Source organism: Musca domestica, unplaced genomic scaffold (assembly GCF_030504385.1).
Source record: "Musca domestica strain aabys unplaced genomic scaffold, Musca_domestica.polishedcontigs.V.1.1 1, whole genome shotgun sequence".
Classification (NCBI taxonomy): domain Eukaryota; kingdom Metazoa; phylum Arthropoda; class Insecta; order Diptera; family Muscidae; genus Musca; species Musca domestica.
In genome coordinates this window covers 27,408,038-27,432,763 of record NW_026712114.1, presented here as the reverse complement: position 1 = coordinate 27,432,763, position 24,726 = coordinate 27,408,038, and the positions used below count along the sequence as shown (strand labels likewise).

At 35.8% G+C, this 24,726-nt stretch overlaps 1 protein-coding gene across 1 annotated transcript in view; it reads right to left on the bottom strand.

The window, feature by feature from the left end:
- The window catches only part of LOC101892598 (cell adhesion molecule Dscam2), a 256,452-nt gene that overhangs the window by 67,252 nt on the left and 164,474 nt on the right, over positions 1 to 24,726 (bottom strand). Inside the window, exons 13-17 of the mRNA XM_059121268.1 lie at positions 9,572 to 9,703; positions 8,961 to 9,110; positions 5,061 to 5,206; positions 4,388 to 4,523; positions 18 to 137 (exon numbers count right to left, since the gene is read on the bottom strand). Of these exons, the coding sequence (XP_058977251.1) occupies positions 18 to 137; positions 4,388 to 4,523; positions 5,061 to 5,206; positions 8,961 to 9,110; positions 9,572 to 9,703 (684 nt within the window). The remainder of the gene's footprint in view (positions 1 to 17; positions 138 to 4,387; positions 4,524 to 5,060; positions 5,207 to 8,960; positions 9,111 to 9,571; positions 9,704 to 24,726) is intronic.

The window sequence follows — 24,726 nt, the reverse complement described above, 5'->3', positions numbered from 1 at the left end:
TGTATGTATTAACTTACCTTGTCCTTTGAACCAGGTAATCGTGGGTATCGGATATCCTTCTGCCTCACAGTTTATTGATATTGTATTGCCAAGCATTATGGCCGTATCCATTGGTTCGAACGACCAGCGTGGTGCAACTAAACGTGATCAAATAAAGTAAGACAATATTTAAGTATGTATCAGTGACTGAGGTAAAGTAAACGCTATCTTGTTGTACGCCATATATATATGTACTTAGAGGTATATTGAAAAGCAGTCAATACCCGAAAATCGCAAGAAACAAAGTAGAGCACCAAATTAAGGAAATACCAAAAAAGAACGCAAAAAATAAACTGTAGCAAAAACTAAGAAAATATTCGCTCTCTTTTTTTGGTGAGGAGTGGTGCTTAAAGACATGAGGAGTTGTACTAAATATATAAAAATGAATGAAATCCTTTAATACTAAGGGTAAGGGACATTAGTGGTATATGGATGTTTTGTTATTTTCTGTGTCTTTGTGTAAATTCAAAGCTTCATTCCAAGAAAATCTACCGTGATTTACAGTAAGAGATTTTGTAAAGTTTCCAAGGTATTTAGAGAAAATAAAAAATGTTTGGACCAAATTAAAACCTGACAGTGCCAAAATTAATTTTGAATTTATCGACAAATGTCGATTATTGTATTAAAAAAACAAATAAATACAATTGTTTTAAATAGATTCAAAAATAACTTAAGCATCTACACGCATAACTGAAAAACTTATAAAGCTATAGTCAAAGGCTATGAAATAAATATTTGAAAAGTCAGCAATTTATAGAGTTTTTCCCGATTTCGATGATAAGTTTTGAATGAATTCAACCGAGGATTTCGAAGAAAATTTTGAATATAATTCCTCAAAGACTATAAACTTAGCATTTAGCAATGTCAAAACGTGCATAGTCGAAATAACGGATGTAGACTGAATGTCTCTTTGGTCCAAATCCGTTTCAGGACATTTGGAGTCGTTTTAGCGATGTCCGCCCGTCTGTGGAAATCACTCTACCTTCGGAACGAAATTAAGTAGGTTGATAAAATTTTACTCAAATGTATATTATGTTTGAAGGACTTTTAGTATTAATATAATGGTACCTCCCTATATTCGGTATATTGGTGATTCAAGCGACATTATTCACCGGAAATGTTTCAAATTTGGTATTTAAAGTTTGTAATAGATACTACAGCCTAAGACGGAAAATTTTCTGTGCAGGTCTATCTTTGTATAGCCCCCATATAATGGTACCTCCCGATATTAGATATTTTGATGATTTTAGCAACATTGTTCACCGAATTTTTATACCCTCAGCCATATGTTACCGTCAAAACGTGCCTAGTCGAAATAACGGGTTTATACCCAAAGTCTCTTTGGTCCAAATCCGTTTCAGGATATTTGGAGTCGTTTTCGCGATGTTCTTCCATCCGTCTGTCTATCTGGCTGGTGTGCACGATAACCCTCGAAGGGAGTATCCGATTTGGTCCAAAATTGGTACATCGTAATATTTTTGACAAACATAGATCGAGTTTGAAGATGACCAATATCGGTCCACTCCTTCTGGTACCTCCCCCATAAAAGGTCGAAATTTTCAAAAAATATATTTTCTACACAGAAAGAGAAACGATTATCCGATTTTGCGTCAACTTTGCAAATCCTAATATTTACGTCAGTGCTAGGTCAGGTGCGAAAATGGACAATATCGGTCCACTCCATCAAGTACCTCAAATGTTCAATAATTTCAACTCTTATAAAATGTTATGTAAGAGTCCGAGTCACACATCCCAATATTTTTATAAACCCAAGATCTGGTATTTGAGAAACTGTTCACGTGTAGCCTGGGCATGTGGACTTGTTTTTGGAAATGTGTGCCATTATTGTACGAAAAGTACTGAATGGTACAATATTTGGTGTTGGTTGAAGGGGCAGAGATAAAAGTTATACAATTTGATTTTCGGTGGTCATTCTATATTTGTACGAAAAGTACTAAATGCTACTAAATTCGGTATTGGATGTAGGGGTTAAATCGCGAAATTTTATATTGCGATAACTGTTAGTGCCTACGATTGAGATATGGAAAAGATTTGAAAATGATACAAAAATTATACACAAAATACCAAATGTTACTAAATATGGTATTGAGTGAATGTATAGAGGTGGAACCCCGAAATTTGATATAAATGTCCCTGTTGTTGTCTGCGGCTAAGAAAAGGGGTTGATTTCGTGATGTGTACTACAATTGTTCAAAAAGTACTAAAGGATACTAAATTTAGAATTGGGTGAAGTTATAGGGCCAGAATCCTGAATCTGGAATTGTGATATGGAGGTGATTTTGGAAATGTGTGCTAAAATTGTACGAAAAGTGGTACTAAATTCGCTATTGGAAGAATAGAGCTAAAATCGTCAAATTTTATAAAGATGTCATTGTTGGTGTCTGTAGTTAAGATATGGAGGCAGTTTTGAAAGTGTGTACTATAATTGTTCGAAAAGTACTAAATGGTACTAAATAGGGTACTTGGTGAAGGCATAGAGCTGTTATCCTGAAATTTCATATGAATGTTATTGTTGATGTGTTAGAGAAGGAGCTGGTTAGGTTATGCACACATTATTGTATCAAATGGTACTAAATGTGGTAATGGAGGGAGTTACAGAGCTAAAATAAAGAAATTTGATATAGATGTTATTGTTGGTGTTGGATATGGATGTTTTTGTTGGTGTTTGTAGCTGAGAGTTTTGGAGGGTGGAGAGAATGAAGTGGCCTTGGACATGCGTAGTATAATTGTACGAAAAATATGGTAATAAACATGGGATTGGGTCTAAGTATGAAGCTGGAATTCCAAAATATGATATGGGGACCAATATTGGTATATGCATGCTATGGTTGTTCGAAAAGTACTAAATGGTACTAAATTTGCAGCTTAGGGAATGGATAGAGTTTGAAACCTGAAATTTAATATTTTGGTCACTGTTGGTTTCTAGGATTTAGTGCTCAATCTTTATTATGAAAATATGTTGAAATGGTTTTGCCAGAAAAATTGGATGGGAAGTAGATAAAAAGATAAAATTTTACCACCCAATAAATTTGTGAGTTTAAAGAACATCGAACATTGTTTTAATTTTTTACCAAGTTAATTAATACTCAAAATGTTGACCTTTTGGGCGAAACTGCGAAAAACAGTTGGTCGAGATTTACATTTTTTTGGAACTAACCCAAGTCTGATACAAATTTTACCACCGAACAAATTCAGAGTTTAACGGGTAGTCGGTTCGTTTTATATGGGGTATATATTCGATTCATTTTCGAAATTTGTACGGGAGAGGTACAAGAATGAATATGCAATATTTGAGTGACTGTTAGCGTCTCTGAATACCCCAAAATAGATTTCGAATTCGATTGGACACTTTTTGACCTCTTGACCCATATTACTGATAGCATAATAATTCAGGACTACAACTGACCACATGTTGTTAAAATGAAACTAAAAAAAAAATAAAAAAATAAATAAAAAATTAGTACGAAAAGCTGTAAGTTCGACCGGGCCGAACTTTGAATACCCTCTACCATTTGGAATGAATTTGGCAACTCTCAAATACAATAAAATCCGTTAAAAATTCTATTAAAATCTTAAAAATACTCAATGTAGCTTTTTTGTTAGGGTCTATACGACGACATGGACCTCCATAGGTAAATTTGGTCATAAGCCATTACAATATTCAAATATGAAACTAAAAAAAATCGGTGAATAATGTAGTTAATATCATTAAAATACCGAATATCGGGAGGTACCACTATATGGGGGGCTATACGAAGACGTGGACATGTACAGAAAATTTTCTGTCCTAGGCCGGAGCATCCATTTCGAACATCAAATACCAAATTTGAAACAATTCCGGTGAATAATATAGCTAAAATCATCAATGTACTGAATATCGGGAGGTACCGTTATATGGGGGCTATACCAAAATGTGGACATACATGGCCCATTTTCAATACCAAAGTCCTGCAGACATAATATACACTTGAGTAAAATTTTATCAATCTACTTCATTTCGTTCGGAAGCTAGAGTGATTTCCACAGACGGATGGACATCGCTAAAACAACTCCAAACTTCCTGAAATGGATTTGGACCAAAGAGACATTGAGTCTAAATCCGATATTTCGACTAGACACGTTTTAACATTGCTAAATAAATACTATGGTGGAGGGTATAAAAAAAATAATAATGACCCAGACAACAATTTCCATTTTCAGTAGAATTTCGAACCTTTAAATAAGATTACCTCCAAATTATACGATAATTTCAACTCACATTTTCAATATACCTTTTTAAGCTCAAATTTATTTATAACAAATTCCAAAATAAAAATATTCTACTCACCTCTAACTTGCAGCTCAGCCGTGTAGTTGACCTTGGCAGCGGCATTGCTGGCATAACAGGTGTATTTGCCGCTGTGCTTAGCACTGATGTCCTTAAAAACCAGCAACGAATAAAACTCCTCCTTTTTCTCGGAAATCTTTTGTTAATTGAAAACAAAGCACAAAAAGAAATTGGGAACAAAAATAGACCATAAAACCATAGATTACTTTAAACCCCAACAACGGTGTATAGCCGAAGATTTTGGACAGAGAAGAGCCGAACAAAAAACACAACAACAACAAAAATCCTTTTTATGTCTGCAACCAAAGAAATTTCATTGTGACGTCGTTTGTTTGTTTCTTCTTTCTTTCCTTTTTTTGTCTGGCAAGAAGAATAAAATACAGCCCCACACACACAAATTTCGGTCCCTCTTCCTTGTAACAAACAACAAGTTTGATACAAAGACCTCAGGACAGACAGGATATGGAGACACATCTATTTAGTCGCCCCCCAGGGATAATGTATTAAATTGTGTGTGTTATTAGAAATGAATAAGTATGTGATTTCTCTTATTCAATTTCAACGGCTGGGAGGCTTTATCTTTTCTCAATATTTTATTTTGTTGGGTTTCTTTACTACCTCTTCTTTTGCTTCTTCTTCTTCTTCTTTGGCCATTCGAAAGATTATCACTTACCTGTAGACTTGATGGTATAGACATATCATCTTTTTTCCAACTAAAAAATATGGGCATATCACCCGAGGACACGGCACATGTAATTTGTGCCCGCCCTCCTTCTTGGAGATTTTTGGGAAACTTGAATGGCTCAATAACTGGAGGGCCTACGAAAATGAGAGATAAGAATACGAAGAAAATTGAAAAATACAATAATGTGTAAATAGTTTGCAAAATTGCTGAAAATTGATTTTTAATTTGGGGATAAACAAAATGGGGGGTTGTGTCGGTTAGTGAATTTATTTTTTATAAAACGTTTTAAATAAATGTAATAACAGAAGAGGTCCATTGTGGTCGAAACGATATTTTTCGCAATATTTTTTGCAGTGGGGGATAACCCCCAATGTACAGGGTGAGATAAAAAAAAACTGCAACAAAGTCAAACGCCATAATTTTATTTTTTTAAATTTTATTGAATGAAAGCAAAAAATATCGGAGATAGCAACAAATTTAAAAAAAAAAAAAATTATTTGTTCCAATTGGTCTTCTTTGGCAGGAATAATGACCTTCAAACGGCCTATGAAACAGTCACATGCTGTCCGAATGTTGCTCTGCGGTATTTTGGCCCATTCCCGGCGAAGCGCTTGCTTGAGGTGATCGAAACTTTGGTATTTTTATACCATCTACCTTGAAAAGGAGGGTATATTAACTTTGTCATTCCGTTTGTAACATCCTTAAATATTCATCGTAGACCCCATAAAGTATATATATTCAAAATCAGCATAAAATTCTAAGTCGACTTAACCATGTCCGTCTGTCTGTCTGTTGAAATCACGATACAGCCAAAATTTAGCAGAGCAATTTGTATTGTGTCTAGGATGGTTGGTACTGAAAATGAGATTTATCGGTCCACGTTCTGGTATAGTCCCCATATAACGGTACCTCCCGATATTCGGTATTTTGATGGTTTTTGCCACATTTGTTCACTGATTTGTCTCAAAATTTGTATTTGTAGGTCATAACGGGTCCCTGTGCGTGTGGCAAACCATTGCATGTATAGGTCCACGTTTTGATATAGTCCCCACATAACGGTACCTCCCGATATTCGGTAATTTGATTATTTTTGCCACATTTTTTCACGTATTTGTCGGAAAATTGGTATTTCTAGGTCATAATGGGTTCTAGCTCCGTTGGCGAAACATTGCATGTGTAGGTGCACGATTTGGTATAGCCCCCATATAACGATACCTCCTGATATTCGGCATTTTAATGGTTTTGGCCACATTTCTTCTAATGTTTCCTTTACCCTAAGGTGGAGGGTGTTAAAAGTTTGGCACGGCCGAACTTAATATTTTTTACTTGTTTAGTTTTAGCTTTCTACAATACTCCAGACACAATAGTCCAACGGATTGGTATTCGGAGATTTTGGTGGCCATTGTGCGCTGGAGCTGACCGTTCTTGAGGGGCGCGTGCTGAGTCCTGTTGGAATGTCCAAGGTCTGCGGCCAAAATGTTTGCGTGCCCAAGGCTTTAAAACACCCTTCAGAATATTTTCGCGATTATATTCGGCATTTATTCTGATCTCACGGTCCATTAATACGAGCGGAGAGCGATCATCGGCTGTTATAGCTGCCAATACCATCACCATGGCCGGCGCTTGAGTTCTGGTGGCCAACAGAAGGTGCACATTTTCAGCTTACCTCTTTGGCAAGTAAACACGTCATTTTGTTTGTTTACAAACTGCTGGACAACGAACGTTTTCTCATCGGAGAAAACCAAATTCGGGAGTTCACCACTTTCGGCCAAGCGAAGCAACTCTTTAGCTCTCTTGAGAACATTTTCTTCCTGTTGCGGTGTAAGTTCTTGCACTTTTTGGAATTTCAATGGCTTTACCCCAAGCTAATTTTTCAATTTTTGGCGAATGGAATATTACTATATGTTCAGCTCACGAGCCATTTTTGGGCCACTGCGACGCGGGTTTCGATCAAGTCGCTTCTTTACTTTTCGAACCATTTCTACTGAGTTTGCTGTTTTCTCACCAAAATGCTTTTGTACGCTTGTAAGCAATATAATGAGCTGTCACTGGAATAATTTTAACAGCTATCGGACAAGTGGCTTAGAAATGACAGCAGTCTAAATTTGGTTGCAGTTTTTTCATCTCACCCTGTAATGGGTCAACTTCTTGAATAACATCAAGTAGAAAAACGATCTTTGAATAACCTCCACCATTTGGAAAGAATTTAGCAATTTTCAAAAAAATAAAATAAATAAATTCCATTAAAAATTCTGTTAAAATCTTAAAAATACCGATCGTAGTTTTTATATTAAAGTCTACACGGCAACGTGGACCTGCAATAGGCAACTTTTGTCATAAGCTATTTCAATGTTTAAATGCGAAACTTGTAAACAATACTGTGAATAATGTAGCTAAAATCATCAAAATACCGAAAATAGAGACGTACTATTATATGTGGGCTATACCAAAACGTGGACCTGCACAAACAATTTTTTGTCATAGGCTGTAGTATACATTACGAACTTCAAGTACAATTTCAGTAAATAATGTCGCTAATATCATCAAAATACCGAATATTGAAAGGTGTCGTTATATGAGGGCTATACGAAGACGTGGACCTGTATAGACAATATTCTGTCTTAGGCTAAAGTTCCCATTACGAACTTCAAATACCAAATTTGAAAGAATTCCGGTGAATAATGTCGCTAAAATCATCAAAATACCGAATATCGGGAGTTACCGTTATATGGGGGATATATGAAAACGTGGATCTGCACATACAATTTTCTGTCATAGGCTAGAGTATCCATCACTAACTTCAAATACTACATTAGAAACAATTCCAATGAATAATGCCGCTTTAATCAACAATACCGAAAATAGGGAGGTACCGTTATATGAGGGTATACCTACATGACCCATTTTCAATACCTTAAGTCCTGCAGACATAATATACATTTGAGTAAAATGTTATCAATCTATTCATTTCGTTCGGAAGCTAGAGTGATTACCACATACGGATGATGGACAGACGGACATCGCTATATCGACATAGAATTTTATGCTGATCAAGAATATATATACTTTTTGGGGTCAAAAATGTATATTTCAAGGTGTTACAAATGGAATGACAAACTTAATATACCCTCCTTACTATGAGGGTTTAAAAGGATGGAGGGTTTAAAAGGAATATGGTTTACGACAATAAATGGGCAAATTTGGGGGTAGAGTACCTTGAAGTGCAGCAGCAGTATTCTAAGTTGTTATTAAGCAAAGTGCACCAGCTTTATCCTTCACATCAATGGCTAGTTCAAAATAACACATCTGGTCTGTAAACGCTTCATATGACTTTAAATTCCTCTTTTATATTTTTGACCCAGTCAAAATCTACACCACGGTCTTCAGAGCAATGGACGAGAAATCTAAATGTCTCTCACAATTGTAATCGTCCTTTAGGATACATCCTATTTTTTTTTTTTTTTTGTTATTTAAATCCACTGCAACATCAGTGCTTAAAACGTTTGATCTGCAAATGTAGTTCACCTTTGGATGTTTTCATCGCTCGAACGAACATCCGTATTGTATGAATCACACATTTTCAAATTTATGTCAATTGTTCAGTCACAAGTCCACACAAACACACACATGCACACACACTCACACAAAAACAAATTTTATGTACATCCACACCGGATTGTCATATAACCGTTCCCAATTGTTAACAAGCTCAAAATTTTCCCTTAGGAAGTAAAACTGAGATAAAATTGAGTCATTGAATTTCAAATAATGTCGAATGGAAACATCATCGTCATATCTACATGGGACTTGTACAATTTGGTTAGGAGGACATCGGACGGTGGGGAGGGGAGGGTAGGGTAGGAGAAAAAACATACATAGAATACTTACTATTGACATTCAATTGAATATCACGTCGTGCTTCCTCTCCCGTGCGAACCTTAACAATACAGGTGTAGATGCCCTGGTCACGAGTTGGTTCAACATTCTTGATGACAAGATATCCTCCCTGTTGTACGGGTGCTAAAGAGTAATGGGAATCTGCAACAAAAAACATAAGTGCACCAAAAAAATATACGACATGTTAAGGGACATACTCATACACACAAAAAAAATCTATCTAGAGAAATAACCATTTGGGTTTGCTGTTATAAAGTTCACATACATATATATTGGATGGACACATATGGATTGAATGTACTAGAATTTTGCATAGCTACGTGGGGTTATACAGAAGTTACAAATAAACCATACTCAAGGTATCAAAAATTTCAAAAACGTATTCAAAGTTAAAACAACAGGATTTAAAAAATATATGTATATGTTGTTTTCATTAATTTCCTTTAAAAAGATTGGGTTTTCAAACTTCTGTATGGCCCCTCGTTTCCATCGAACATGCCATTTGCATATTTGTTGTTCGAATGTCCATCGATTTTCGTTTCGTTTCTTTTTTTTTCTGGCTTTTCTATCGATGTCCAGCTAACATTGGCAATTTGTCTTACTTGTTGTCAGTTCATGATGTCCTTGCTCCCATCTAATTTGTTCTATTGGATAGCCGGAAAATGGACAATGTACTGTTACATCTTCGCCGGCGACAGCTTTGATGGGTCCAATGGCTCGCACATATGGTGGTCCTGCAAGAAATGGAAAGATAGAAAAAATATTAAAAAAATAAATAAATAAATGTACATAAGTAGTGGTTTGAAGTTATTGCAGATTTAAGTAGAGTACATTGTCACATGTATGAGTTTGTATGTATGTGTATGTTGGATTTAATGATATTATAGATATAATGTGGATAATTGGATAAAAGGACAATTTAGAGTTGGAACTATTGAAAATGACAGCATGTGCTTCCTTTTCAGGGAGTTGGAGTGGTTTGAACTTTAACCACAGATTGGCTTTCAAAATGAAGCAATTTTTTTTATTCGCTACTATCATACACAGGGTGAGATAAAAAAAGGACAACAAAGTCAAATGCCATAATTTTTAACTATTTTTTTATTTTTACTGAATGAAAGCAAGAAATGTCGGAAATAGCAGCAAATTTTAGAATAAGTTTAGATTTGTTCGAATGTTGCTATGCGGTATTTTGGCCCATTCGCGGCGAAGCGATTGCTTGAGGTGATCGACACTTTGGTATTTTTTAGTGCCAACCTTGTTTTTCAAAATTCTCCAGACACCATAGTCCAACGGATTGGTATCCGGAGATTTTGGTGGCCATTGTGCGTTGGAAATGAAGCGAGGAACCTCATTTTGTAACCATTCTTAAGTGGCGCATACTGAGTGCGATGGTGCTGAGTCCTGTTCGAATGTCCAAGGTCTGTGGCCAAAATGTTTGCGTGCCTAAAGCTTTAATATAATGCTCAAGAATATTTTCGCGATAATATTCGGCATTTATTCGGATGCCACGGTCGATTAATACGAGCGTAGAGCGACTATCGGCTATTTTGGCGGCCCACACCATCACCATGGCCGGCGCTTGAGCTCTGGTAGCCAGCCGAAGGTGCACATTTTCAGCTGACCTCTTTGGCAAGTAAACACGATCATTTTGTTTGTTCTCATCGGACCAAATTCGGCAGTTCACCACTTTCGGCCAAGCGAAGCAACTCTTTAGATCTTTGAATCTATTTTCTTTCAGTTGCGGTTTTACCCCGAGCTCATCAATATTAACCGAATGGAATATTGCGATATGTTCAGCTCACGAGCCACTGCCACTGCGACACGGGGTTCGATCAAATCGCTTGTTTACTTTTCGAAACATTTCTGCTGATGTTGCTGTTTTCTTCCTTATACTTCCTTGATTTCGGGCTGCGCTACCAGTATCACGATAACGAGCGACGCTACGAGACACAAACGATTTGTTCACATTAAAATGCTGGAGTGCTCTAACGATAGCCACTTGTGGTTTTCCAGCCAAATATAAAGAAATCAAACTATCACACTTGAATTCCATCACGAATAACTTTTTTTCTGGAAAATTCTCATCAAAATGCTTTTGTGCGCTTGTAAACAATATAATGAGCTGTCACTGGAATAATTTTAACAGCAGTCGGACGTTTGACTTAGAAATGACAGCAGTCTGAAGTTGGTTGTAGTTTTTTCATCTCACCCTGCATGTCGGCTTAACCCTTCTCCTACCACCCAAACAAAGGGTTACAATACAATATATTCCCTCGTAACTTGCGGAACAATTGAGCGATTCATTTTAAACTTAGTTAATGAACATGGATATATCGACCCTCTCTTTCTGGTACGTTCCCCACAAAGAATGCAATTATTCGACATAAATAAATATTCGATTATCTTTACTTTACCCAAAAATTGTATTAGTATTAGTTACATTGGAGTACATCGGACCACTATATCTGGTTATTCGCGCTCATTTTATCCTTACAAAAGTTTCAAAGTATTTCATTTAACGTGAAGGAAATAGCCGATATAATCAAAATCTGGAACGTTGTAATATCTATATCGAATTTAAGTCAGATATGAAATGGACGACATTGACCCAATCCCCCATTAAGGGTCAAAAGTTTGAAGAATCATAACAGAAGTCAAAATATATTTAAATAAATGACAATTGGTTAAGGTTACATCTGTCAGCAAAATCGACTGTTATTTTTTAACTTGTCATTCAATTTAAAACATGACGAAATATTCGGCGGAGATACCGTCTAGGATCTAAGTATTCATGATTACGTAAATATATATGTCGAATTAAAATAAGTGGTTAGAATACTGTATTGTAAATAGTTACCGATATAAAAATGTACTTTTTAAACCCACTCGCACTTCTTGAGATAATTTGGAGTTTTGAACATGGCTTGATATTATTCCTAGAAACGATTAATCTCCATTTACATATACAGTCGTTTTTCATTTTCCCACCCTCGAAGTCGTGGGTCAGAACATCGGCATCTCCAAACTCGTTCTAGTCATAGTATCGATATTACGTTACGCTAAATTTGGACACCATTGTGAACTCCCAGTTATTGTGTGTGTCATATTTGGAGTCCATCTAACAGTATTTATCTGTCGGTTAGATCAAGTCAAAATGTCCTAGAATTTATTTCATAAAATATTTCAATAATTTGACAGCTTCTTCTTCGCTTCGAAACTTGAGACGAGCGATACGTGAGGAATGAGTTATGGTTATTACAAAATTTGGTAAGGGTGATAGTAATATTACTGTTATGGAGTTGCAAACAATATCGATCGTTTGTGGGGTTGTTATAGAAAGGTGTTGGACAAGATTATTTGTTCTATAGAAGCCTATATACAACTAACATTAGCCCATATACAACAACTTTTGTACAGGACAAAACTAAACAAGCAATTAAAGGCAATTTAAAGTTAATTTCTTTTTATTTACTAAAATACCTCCACCCCAAATATCGCACAGTTAATTCTTGTATAAGTAGATTCCAATCGAAACTAATACCAGTCACAATTATGACCATCCAACCGGCCCATTCGCAACGCTAATGTCATTCACGGCAAAACCTCCGTGCATTTCTTAACCACCATTCATTATTTATGCAGGTGTCGACATCATCATCGTCATCAATGACCCCGCTCTCTTCGTTATGGCTAATGATTCCTGTTCACTGCGGGTATATTTGCGAGAAAATTACATTTTTAGATGGCCTGATTGTAATTCGAATTCATTTCTATTCTGCAATTTACATAGAGTGCAAAAGGTGCACTGACGCAATCACTTTAAGCCACAACGCCGAGCGCAAATGTCCATGTGAATTCATGCACGACTGCCACTTGCATAAATGTCGATGCTTATTATGCAGACACAATAAATGTGGATGTGTGTGAGTAAAGTATAGTCATTGCCATCCCAAGGGGGCCGAAGCAGCTGTGCACAAAAGCGGACAATGCCAGTAATGCAAGTGCCAGGATTTGTTGCAAAATCATTTCATACAGCAATGATGTTCGGTTCAGTTCGATTCGGACCATTGCAATTATGTGCTTATATTTTAATACATATATATGTGTGTCGGTAATATTTTCATTGCTTATAAATATATATATGTGTGTGTGAGTGCATAATGTTCATATATGTATGTAATGATAGTGACATATAGATATATTTATTCATGTGTGTGTAGGCAATTATATGTCCATATATGCAAGACTCCATAAAATTATGTATTAGTGTGTGCGTTCAATTAAAAATTCGTTTAAATCTGAATAAATGAATAACGTAATTATGCAAAGTAGGTGCCGATCAAAAGTTCTACGTCATAAGTATTTAAAACAAAAAGATTAGAATAATTTATACTGGCAAGTGCCCGCTAATTCTTCAGCAAATAGTCCACCTTAAAATTTTAGATTCGTTCTAACAGTTCGTGTAAGGCCCCCATATAACTGTGCCTCCGATAATCGGTATTTTGATGTTTTAAGCGACTTTATTTACCCGAATTGTTTAAAATTTCGTATTTGGAGATCTTAATGGGTACTACAGCCGATTATGCTTATGTAGGTCCACGTCGTATAAACGTCATCATTTACATGGTATTTTTCGCAATTCATTGAAATTTTTCTAGTTTCTTCCAAATGGTGGATTAAAAGTTCGGTCCGGCCGAGTTCAGCTGCTTTTTTAATTTTTAGTACTCAAAATGCATAATTAGCTCAGTTTGACGAAAATTTTTAATCAAAACCTCATGCATCGCACTAAATTTTCAGACTTTCAAGGTTTTTTTTCGGAAGGAATAATGGGAAAATGTTTACCTTTTACACCATCAAGTCGTCAAAATTTTTCATTTTGAAGTTAACCGAGGAGTTCATTATTAACTTACTTTCCAAACTTGACTCTCATAACAAATTTCAAGTTTTTGGCTTTACCCTTGTACCATTTGGTATGGCACCATTTTAGAAATTTTAGGATTTAACCTTAGAATTAGAATGTTCAAAAACCCGTTGGTACAACTTAGCTGCTCTCCATCAGTACCTTTCAATCCAAATTTCAGAATTCTAGCACATCTCACATTATTTTAGCTCTTCCGATCAAAAAGAAGAACAGTAGCGCTTCTCATCATGGAAGAGCTAAATTGCTCTTATCATCATAGAAGATCAAAATAGATATTTTCATCATAGAAGATCGAAATAGCTCTTCTCCTTATAGAAGATAAAATCATAGAAGAGTAAAATATTTCTTATCATAGAAGAGCAACAGCTCTTCTCAGAATAGAAGAGCAAAAAAAGCTTTCTTATCATCATAGAGCAAACTACCTCTTCTTATAATGAGAAGAGAAAATTAGCTGTTCGCATCATAGAAGAGCTATAGTTCTTCTCAGCATAGAAGAGCAAAATAGCTCTTCTCATCATAGAAGAGCAATAGATCATCCCATAATAGAAAAAAATAGCTCTTCTCATTATAAAAGAGCAATAACTCTTCTCCTCATAGCAGAACAATAGCTCGTATATTCATAGAAGAGCAAAATAGCTCTTCTCCACATAGAAGAGCAAATTAGCTCATAGAAGAGCAAAAAAGCTCTTCTCCTCATTGAAGAGCAAAATCGTTCTTCTCCTCAGAGAGCTCTTCTTATCATAGATGAGCAATAATTTTTCTCCTCATAGCAGAGCAATAGCTGTGTGGAAAAACTTTTGCCACACCTCTCTCCAGCATGACCGCAACATCATTCTCTGCTATATGTCAATGCAGGATTATTATGCAGCATGTTTCGTCCACAATATTTGCCTTTGATTTATATGATAAAATCGGCTATTTTTGTATGTAACAATCTTTAATTTAGTGGAATAATCGTATTTGTAGACAACGTTCTGATTAGGTTCAATGGCAATTATTGAAAAAAAAAGAAACAGTGGCAACATTCAATTTAATCATTATACCCTGCAACACTATGTGTTGGCGGTATTATAGTTTGATTGGGCCAAAAATTATGTAACACCTCGAAATATTGGTTTTCCATATAGGAAAGTATATATGGATCTTCCTATCTCGCCGAGCTGAGTCGATCTAGCTATGTATGTCCCTCTGTCCGTCTGTCCATGTTAATTTGTAATCACTCTACAGTTCGCTATTATAGCCCGATTTTTAGGAAATTTAGAATGGAGTTGGGGCTAGGGCCAGAATAAAAGCCTATTTCTTTTGGAGATGATCGCATAATATTTAGGGGTTGAAATTGAACAAAATGTGAAAAATTCCCTGATTTTTCACTTGCTCTACAGGTAGCAATTATAGACCAATCGACGCGGAAGTAGCATGGGGCTAGAGCTTAGGGTTGGGCAGAAGCCTTCCAATTTTGATGGTCATATGGTAATATTTAGTGGGTGAAATAGACCATAAAATTTGTGTTAAATAAAAGTCAAAATTTCCATTAAACCGAGAATATTTTTAATCCCGGCGAAATCACAAATATACGAACAGGTCCATTCTGACCATTATGTAGATGCCGATAGTAATTATATCGGATATATATAGCGAAAAGTATATAGAATGTGTATATACAAACGAAGGGGGTGTTAGCTAGAATGCTTATATCTCAACAATGGCTGGACCGATTTTGAAAATTTTTGTTAATTCAGAAAGCCCTCTTTGCATAAAGGAATAAAATCTATCGCATAGCTAAAATCACATAAAAAGACGCCTATAATAATGTTTATATTGATTTTGGAGTATTTTGTGACATTTTTTATTTTTTTTTTTTCATATTTTTTATCGCATGCGATTTTTTCAATTTGACTTATAATATTCAAGTGTATGTTTTGTAATATTTTTTCATTTATTTTTCATTTTCACAAGGATAGTGTTGGGCTCAGTAGGGCTAGGTCTATTGTTTTCAAAGATGTTTGCAACATATTAGGGGGCTGAAATGGACCAACAACTAAAAATTTTCCTGATTTTGCCTTTATAAAGGTCACAAATAGAAACCAAAGGATACGAAACCTCGCATAAAATTATAGTTAGGACAGCGGGTACAATGGACCACTAATTTTGGGTGAGAAAGTACCAGCATTACTTACAGGCGATATCCGAAATACACAAAGAGCTAATTTCTGATAGATGAGTCTAAATTTGGAGATACAGAGGGGCTTCTTGCTTTTGGAGATGATTGCAAAATATTTAGGGGTTCAAATTAACCAAAAACAGAAATGTTTTTTCCGATCACACAATTGAAGCCCTTGTAAAGAGAGTTAAGGACAGGGAAGAATTCTAGCATTTTGGATGACCATTGGATTATATTTAGCTGTAAAATAGACTACAACAACTAACAGCCCGACGGAGTGCATAAATGTTGGGCAAATGTCCCTAGTCAAAATCCTAATTTCAAAAGCGAAATCATCCAATATGGCTTTGGACATAAGGGAGCTTCTAACATATTGTTGTGTTGTACGGTATAACATAGTCGGCCCCGCACGACTACTTGTTTTTAAATATAAACATACCTGGGGGACCTATAGTCTTTTGTAGTTTTGTCTATAATTAAGGAGTCACATAAACCTGTGATAAAATTATACGGTTAAATTTGTCTTTAAGGAATCATTGTACTTAATAAGAGTTTTATGGTCAGTGATAATTTATTATAATGTTCGTGGACAGAAATGTTTGTAGTTTTTGTCCACTTTCAAAATACTGCCATTCCTGCACAATTTCAATTAAATTATGTCATTAGCCGTGAGTGTGTGCGCCACTCGGGACGTGGAATATTAATAGAACTACATTTAATTATAAAACCAAATTGATATTGATAATTCGCAAAAGCCAACGCTAGGCTGTGGTTTTGATGATATTGCTTGTGCAGAAATTTATGAAAATAATCAAATATGCAGTTTGTTAGTAGCATAATCTACATATGCTTTTGTTACATTGTACTTATTAGATTGTATTTTTATTTGATAAAATAAAAACATTAAATAGAATTATAGAATTACAGCACAGGATTAGTTAGAGCTTTACATAATCTGTGGCATATTCGTGGCACCTCTTAAAACATCTCACTGTCGTAAATTTGACAAGAGAAAAATGCATGAAATAATTGTACCATGTGGCATATTTTTAGTTACATCACAAATACAGGGTGAGATGAAAAAACTGCAACCAATTTCAGACTGTTGTCATTCCTAAGCCACTAGTCCGGCAGCTGTTAAAATTATTCCAGCGACAGCTCATTATATTGATTACAAGCGTACAAAAGCATTTGGGTAAGAATTTTCCAGAAAAAAAGTTATTCGTGATGGAATTCAAGCGTGATGGTGTTATTTCTTTACTTTTGGCTGGAAAATCACAAGTGGCTATCGTTAGAGCACTCCAGCATTTAAATGTGAATAAATCTTTTTTGTCTCGTACCATCGCTCGTTACCGTGATACTCGTAGCGTAGCCCGACGTCAAGGAAGTGGACGTCAGAGAACAGCAACATCAGCAGAAATGGTTCGAAGAGTTAAGAAGTGACTTGATCGAAATCTGCGTCGCAGTAGCCAAAAAATGGGTCGTTAGCTGAACATATCGCAAGATTCCATTCGGCAAATATTGACAAATGAGCTCGGGTTAAAGCCATTGAAATTTTAAAAAAGTGCAAGAACTTACACCACCACAGAAAGAAAAAACTCAAAGAGCTAAAGAGCTGCTTCGCTTGGCCGAAAGTGGTGAATGGCCGATTTTTGTTTTCTCCGATGAGAAAACATTCGTTGTTCAGCAGTTTGTAAACAAACAAAATGGTCGTGTTTACTTGCCAAAGAGGTCAGCTGAAAATGTGCACTTTCGTTTGGCCACCAGAACTCAAGCGCCGACCATGGTGATGGTGTGGTACGCCATAACAGCCGATGGTCGCTCTCCGCTCGTATTAATCGACCGTGGCATCAGAATAAATGCCGAATATTATCGTGCAAATATTCTGGAGGGTGTATTTAAGTCTTGGACATTCAAACATTTTGGCCGCACACCTTGGACATTCCAACAGGACTCAGCACCAGCACACCAAGAATGGTTATAAAATGAGGTTCCTCGCTTCAGTGTCGATCACCTCAAGCAAGCGCTTCGCCGGGAATGGCTCAAATAACGCAGAGATGGTTTCATTGGCCGTTTGAAGGCCATAACTCGTGCCAAAGGTGACGAATTCGAACAAATCTAAAATTATTCTAAAATTTTATGCTATATCCGAAATTTTTTGCTTTCATTCAAAAAATTTCAAATTAAAAAAAAAAAATTACATCCTGTTACCTTCGAAATCCAAATTTAGAAAAGGGTGCTTGCTATGCAGTTAAATTTGGCAAGTTACACTAAGGAAAATACAACCTTGGATATCCTTATTTGAAATTAGACTACCTTGAAATAATTGTACCATGCGGCATATTTTTAGTTGCAATATAAAACCTAATATCTAAGCCAATTTGCTAGAATTTTTACTGTGGGTAATAACATATGTTATTTAGCTTTTTCGAACCTCATAGAAAATTCAATTTTCCATATTAGATTTAACCCATTTCTTCCTCCAAAAACATTTATACATAACTGCTTTACAGTCTCTGATTGCACAGTATTCCCTTTTTAACTTCTCCAGTTTACGACATGCGCTTGCAGCTATTTTATCTCAAATGCATCCACCCCTACACTTCAATTCACTTCTTGGCATAAACGAATTTAAGAATTCTTGGAATTCAATGTTTGTTTGTGGTCTTTTGATTTTAGAACAACATTCTCATCATTCGAAAAACACAATTAACTTTGTGTTTATTTTTAATTAAATTCAATCGTTTCTGTGTACCGGTCCATGCACTTGTGTGGGTGAGTGTGAGGTGATTTCTTTTGCATAATTTCTTGAATTGTATTGAGAAATTAAATTAAATTTTGCTTTTAAATTTAGAAATCGAATCTTAATTTGTGTTGTTTTTATACCCTACAACACTATGTGTTGGGGGTATTATAAGTTTGATTGGGCCAAAAATTATGTAACACCTCGAAATATTGGTTTCCCACATAGGAAAGTATATATGGATCTTCCTAGCTCGCCGAGCTGAGTCGATCTAGCTATGTATGTCCGTCCGTCCGTCTGCCCGTCTGTCCGTCTGTCCATGTTAATTTGTAATCACTCTACAGGTCGCAATTATGGCCCGATCTTCACGAAATTTAGAATGTAGGTGGGGCTTGGACCAGAATAGAACCCTATTGCTTTTGGAGATGATCGCCCAATGTTTAGGGGTTGAAATGGACCAAATACTGAAAAAATGTCGGATTTTGCAGTAGCTATACAGGTCGCAATTATAGACCAATCGACGCGAAATTTCGCTTATAGATAGAGTTTAGGGCGGGGAAGAAGCCTACTAATTTGGGTGGTCATCGGATAATATTTAGCGGGTAAAATAGACCATATCTTTTATGTTGAAAAAAAATCAAAATTTTTCATTAAACCGTGAATATTTTAAATCCCAGCGAAATCACAAAGCCATCACAAGGTTACTTCTGACCTTTACATTGATGTTATTATCCAACAAATCGGATATATAGCAAAATATGTGCGATATATATGTCTATCAAAGGAGATATGCTTGAAAGATCTCTTATATGTCGAGAACGGCTGAACTGATTTCGACAGTTCTCATTAATTCAGAATGGCCTCTTGGCAGGAAAGAAAAAACGTCTAAAAAAATCGCATAAAAATATCTCTCTAAAGATGAAAATATTAATTTTGTAAAATTTTCTCATATTTTTTCATTTTTGTCATATATTTGGCATATTTTCATTTTGAATTAAACATTTGGTAATATTTCTACAGCTAACAAAACTAAGTAGTTAGGATATCAGGATATCATATACAGATCTCATTTATGGCCCGATCCTTACGAAATTTTGCATGGGGATAAGATGAGGGTCAGAATAGAAGCCTACTCTTTTTGGAGATGATCGCCATATATTTAGGGGTTGAAATGGACCAAAAAACTGCAAAATTGTCGGCAGGTCGTAATTATCGCCCGATCCTCACGCACATTTGAATGGGGGCTACCGCACATTGCAAAAGCCAAGCATTTTCGGATGGCCATCCAAAAATATTCAATGTGTGAAATAGTTTGCCAACTTTTGTAGGCAAAATACGAAAATGTCCATTCCAGTGTCTTTTTGGAGAATTCACAAATACAGGAAAGACACACTTCCGACTATTTCGTTAACGCTGATTTCGTTGAAGAATATAGTCAAATGTCTGTATCTCATATAGATGCGTTTCAGTCAAAAACCAATAATAAATGTTAATCTTTTGCCACTTTTGAAAAGGTTATAAGTCTTTGGGAAATATTGGTTCCAGATCTAGGAAGACCATTTACGTGCAACATCTACCAATAAATTGGAAATGAGCAAATTAGTTAAAGTTTCTATTATTCGAAAATTAGAGAACGAAACCTGATGGTTTTCTTTTATTATTTGTCACAATATCTTGTGGAATTCTGTCGAGTATTTCGCCTATATAAACTGTATGGTTTATTATAGTGTTGTAGGGTATTCAACGGTCGGCCCCGCTCGACTGTAGCCTTGGCTTACTTGTTAAAATATACAATCAAATCGGAAGGTAATGTATACATAATTTTATAAAAATCAAAACATAAAAACTCAAACCTTCGCAATTTACCCCGAACTACAGTTGTGCCAATCTGGTGCATAGCTCAGTACACAAGTTCTTAAACGTATGAGTATTTTCATAAATTTCACATATTTTACACCACTCATATGCAGAGCACTGTGAATTATCGTTTCAAGATTTTTGAGTCCACCTAGATTACAGGATATAAAATTAAGATCACATTTCCAAAATGCTCCACAAGTTTGACGCTTAATCATAATATTTTCACAAATGGTCCAAAAACCCATTAATTAACCAAGCGAAGGTGAGCAGATAGTGGATGGACGAATTGCAGACTTTCAGTCGAATGTCATTATTGAATACAGTCTGACGACTGGACGGTAGTCAAACGTTCAAATTTTACTTTATTGAAAATCACATCTGGTAGAATTTAATCCATCAAAAATTATCCACCCATTTCCGCAAAGATGACCTAACAATTTTGTCGTAAGTATATGTCAATTTTAAACATGGACTTTACCCACCCTTGCGGATAAAAAAACAAACTTCAAGAAAAGAAAGACCACTATATGAATAGGATTATATTATTTTCAGAGAATTTTGAATTTTGAAGAATGTGGCTAAAATCATTAAAATACCGAATATACGGAGGTATCGTTATGTAGGGGCTATACGATATCGTGGACCTATATAGACAACGCTTTTTCCGGAGGTAAAGTACTAAGAAGGAATTCCTTGTGTTGAATTTTAGAAAATTCAATTGCAAAATGTGGCTAAAATACCGAATATCGGGAGGTAGCGTTATATGGGGGATATACGATATCAAGGACCTATATAGACAATTCTCTTTCAGGGGTTAACGTATTTACAAAAAATCCTTTTGTAGAATTTCCGACAATTCCATTGAAAAATGTGACTAAAATCATTAAAATACCGAATATCAAGGGATTCCGTTATATGGGGGATATAGAATATCGTAGCCATGAATAGGCAATTCTCTTTTAGGGCATAAAATACACACAAAAATCTCCTTGTGTAAAATTTTCGACAATTCCATTAAAAAAATGGAAATGGAAAAAATCTTCAAAATACCGATTATCGGGGGTACCGTTATATGGAGGCTATACACTATCGTAGACCGATTTAATCTATCTTCGAACTTGAGCTTCCTGCAGACAAAAGACTGATATGTGCAAATTAATAGCTTGTCATCTTAATTCATTTTGACTCTAGCTGGTTTACAACAGACGGACGGACTGGGCTAAATCGTCTTATAATTTTACGCTTATCAAGAATATATATACAAGTTGAGATGAAAAAACTGCAAACAAACTTCTGACTCGTCCAACAGCTGTTCAAACTATTTCAGTGACAGCTATTGTTTACAAGCGTACAAAAGCATTTTGGTGAGAATTTTCCCAAACAAAATTTTATTCTGATAGGTTTCAAGCGTGATAGGGTAATTTCTGAAAAGGGTGAATATGAATATTTCGTTAGAGCATTCCAGCATTTAAATGTGAATAAATCTTTTGTGTCTCGTACCATCGGTCGTTACCGTGATACTGGTAGCGTAGCCCGACGTCAAGGCCGCAGATCTTAGACATTCCAACCGGACTCAGCACCATCGCACTCAACACGTGCCACCCAAGAATGGTTACAAAATGAGGTTCCTCGCTTCATTTTCATCGCACAATGGCCACCAAAATCTCCGGATACCAATCCGTTGGAATATTGTCTCTGGAGTATTGTGGAAAGCAAGGATGGCACTAAAAAATACCAAAGTGTCGATCACCTCATGCTTCGCCGGGAATGGGCCAAAATACCGCAGAGCAACATTCGGGCAGCGTGTGACGGTTTTATTGGCCGTTTGTATTCGAACAAATCTAAACTTATTCTAAAATTTGATGCTACTCCGACATTTGTTACTTTCATTCAACAAAATTTAAAAAAAGACCAGTAAAGTAAGTCTTAAAGTCGGGCGGGTCCGACTTTATGATACCCTACACCATTTTGCTAATTAAGTAGAGCTCCACATAACAATTAAAGGTTTTTATGGTAGAATTCAATCATACAAGCTATGATTATAATTATAATTTAAAGTTCAAAAGACTAAATATGCCGAAGCATTTGTGTCTTTTAAATTCGGACTTGTGTTGCCCATTTGGTGCACAAATAATTTAAAATCGGATAAAAATATATATGGGAGTTATATCCAAATCTGAACCGATCTCGATAAAATTTGGCAAAAATATTTCTGAGTTGTATTTGATATATTTCCCTGAATATCGGTGTTACGGAGTGCATATTACGGTTGTGGGTAACAAATATAACAAATCGGATGAACAATATATATGGAAGCTATAGCTATATCTGAACCGATCTTCACCAAATTTGACATACTAGCTTCTACACTACTAGCTTTTAGACTCAATTCCAAATTCCATCCCATTTAGACAAATATTAGACGTTTGGTGCACAATAAAAAGTAAATCGGACGAAGTTATATATTGGAGCTATATCCAAATCTGGACCGATATCGATTAAATTTGGCAAAGATATTTCTGAGCTGTATTTGATATATTTCCCCAAATATTGTTGTTGCAGAGTGCATATTACGGCTGCGGAGGACAAAAATAACAAATCGGATGAACAATATATACAGGAGCTATAGCTATATCTGAACCGATTTCGATCAAATTTGGCATAATTATTTTCAGGCAAAATTTGGGTGTATATGCAAAATTCCATACAATTCGGGCTGATATTACACGTTTGGTGCACAACAAAATGCAAATCGGACGAAGATATATATGTGAGCTATATCTAAATAGCTCCCAAACATATGATCTGTGCAAAATTTCATCTGGATCGGGCAATAAATGCGACCTGTACTTTGTTTACAAAAATACATGGACAGACGGACGGACATGCATAAATCGACTCAGAATGTGATTCTATGCAGATCATCAAAAGGAACTATGGGTCTATCTCGTTTCCTTTTGCCTGTTACAAACAAATTCACAAGGACATAATACCCTGACCACCTTATGGTGTAGGGTATAAAAATGTAAATATTATGGCGTTTGAATTTGTTGCAGTTTTTTATCCCAACCTTCAGAGATGAGATATTGATACATTTTGATATATTAAATGATTGGTGAGGTATTTTGGGCCTATTATTAGTTCATATTCCTAACTCTGAAGCAAAGCTCCCTTAGCGGTAATTTTTAAAATTCCCTCCTTCTTGATTTCCTCGATACCATAGACGATCCCAAGTAACCATAGTTATATTTGTTTTTCATTTCGCCCCCTTAGCAGTAACTTGTTTTTCTCTATTTTCGGTGGCCCTTTTTATTTTGCAATTTATTTTTATAATAAAAATTGACAGTGACAGTGATTGTTATTCTAATGTAACCGAAGACAATAGCTCGATATTCAAATTGTACCCATTGCACTAGTTACTACTCCAAGCGCCACTATGAATTTACTAACTCCCATTCAGCTGATGTCGATCCAAGCATATTTTCGTAGAAAAACAAAGTCTATGATAAGCATGATTTTGTTTTTTAGCCTTCTCCGTTTATGTCTGTTGGTTGGTCGGTTGGTGTGTCTGTCTTTCTAACATTGGCTTTCATGCCTGCCAGTCTCTAGCTATCTATCGGTTTGCCTCTCTGCCTGTCTGTCCATCAGTCAATGGGAAAACAACAAAATAATCGAACCTTTTATTATTCAGGACATTGTCAAATAAGACTTTGTTATTGCTCCTGAAGAGAATCATTATGGCAAGCAGGCAGGCAGGCAGGAAGGTCTGAGGCTACTAGTCTCCGCAAAATACAATCGAACAGAAGACACACAAAGGAACTGATTTGTTTGGCCTTGTCCCTTATAGCCAGCCAGTATTGAGACTACTGTTGTTTTGCATAATAATTGTCAAGTTGGAAATTTATATGAAACTACTGGATAGATATTTTTTTTTGGTGAAAAAATACGTTTCATTGATTCATCCCTCGCTGCTCCTCTTCCTCTTTTTCTTATCAACATTCTTGCATGATGACTATGCTAGTAAAAATTCCTTTACGGTCATGCCTGTGCCATCTATCGTTTGAGCGTT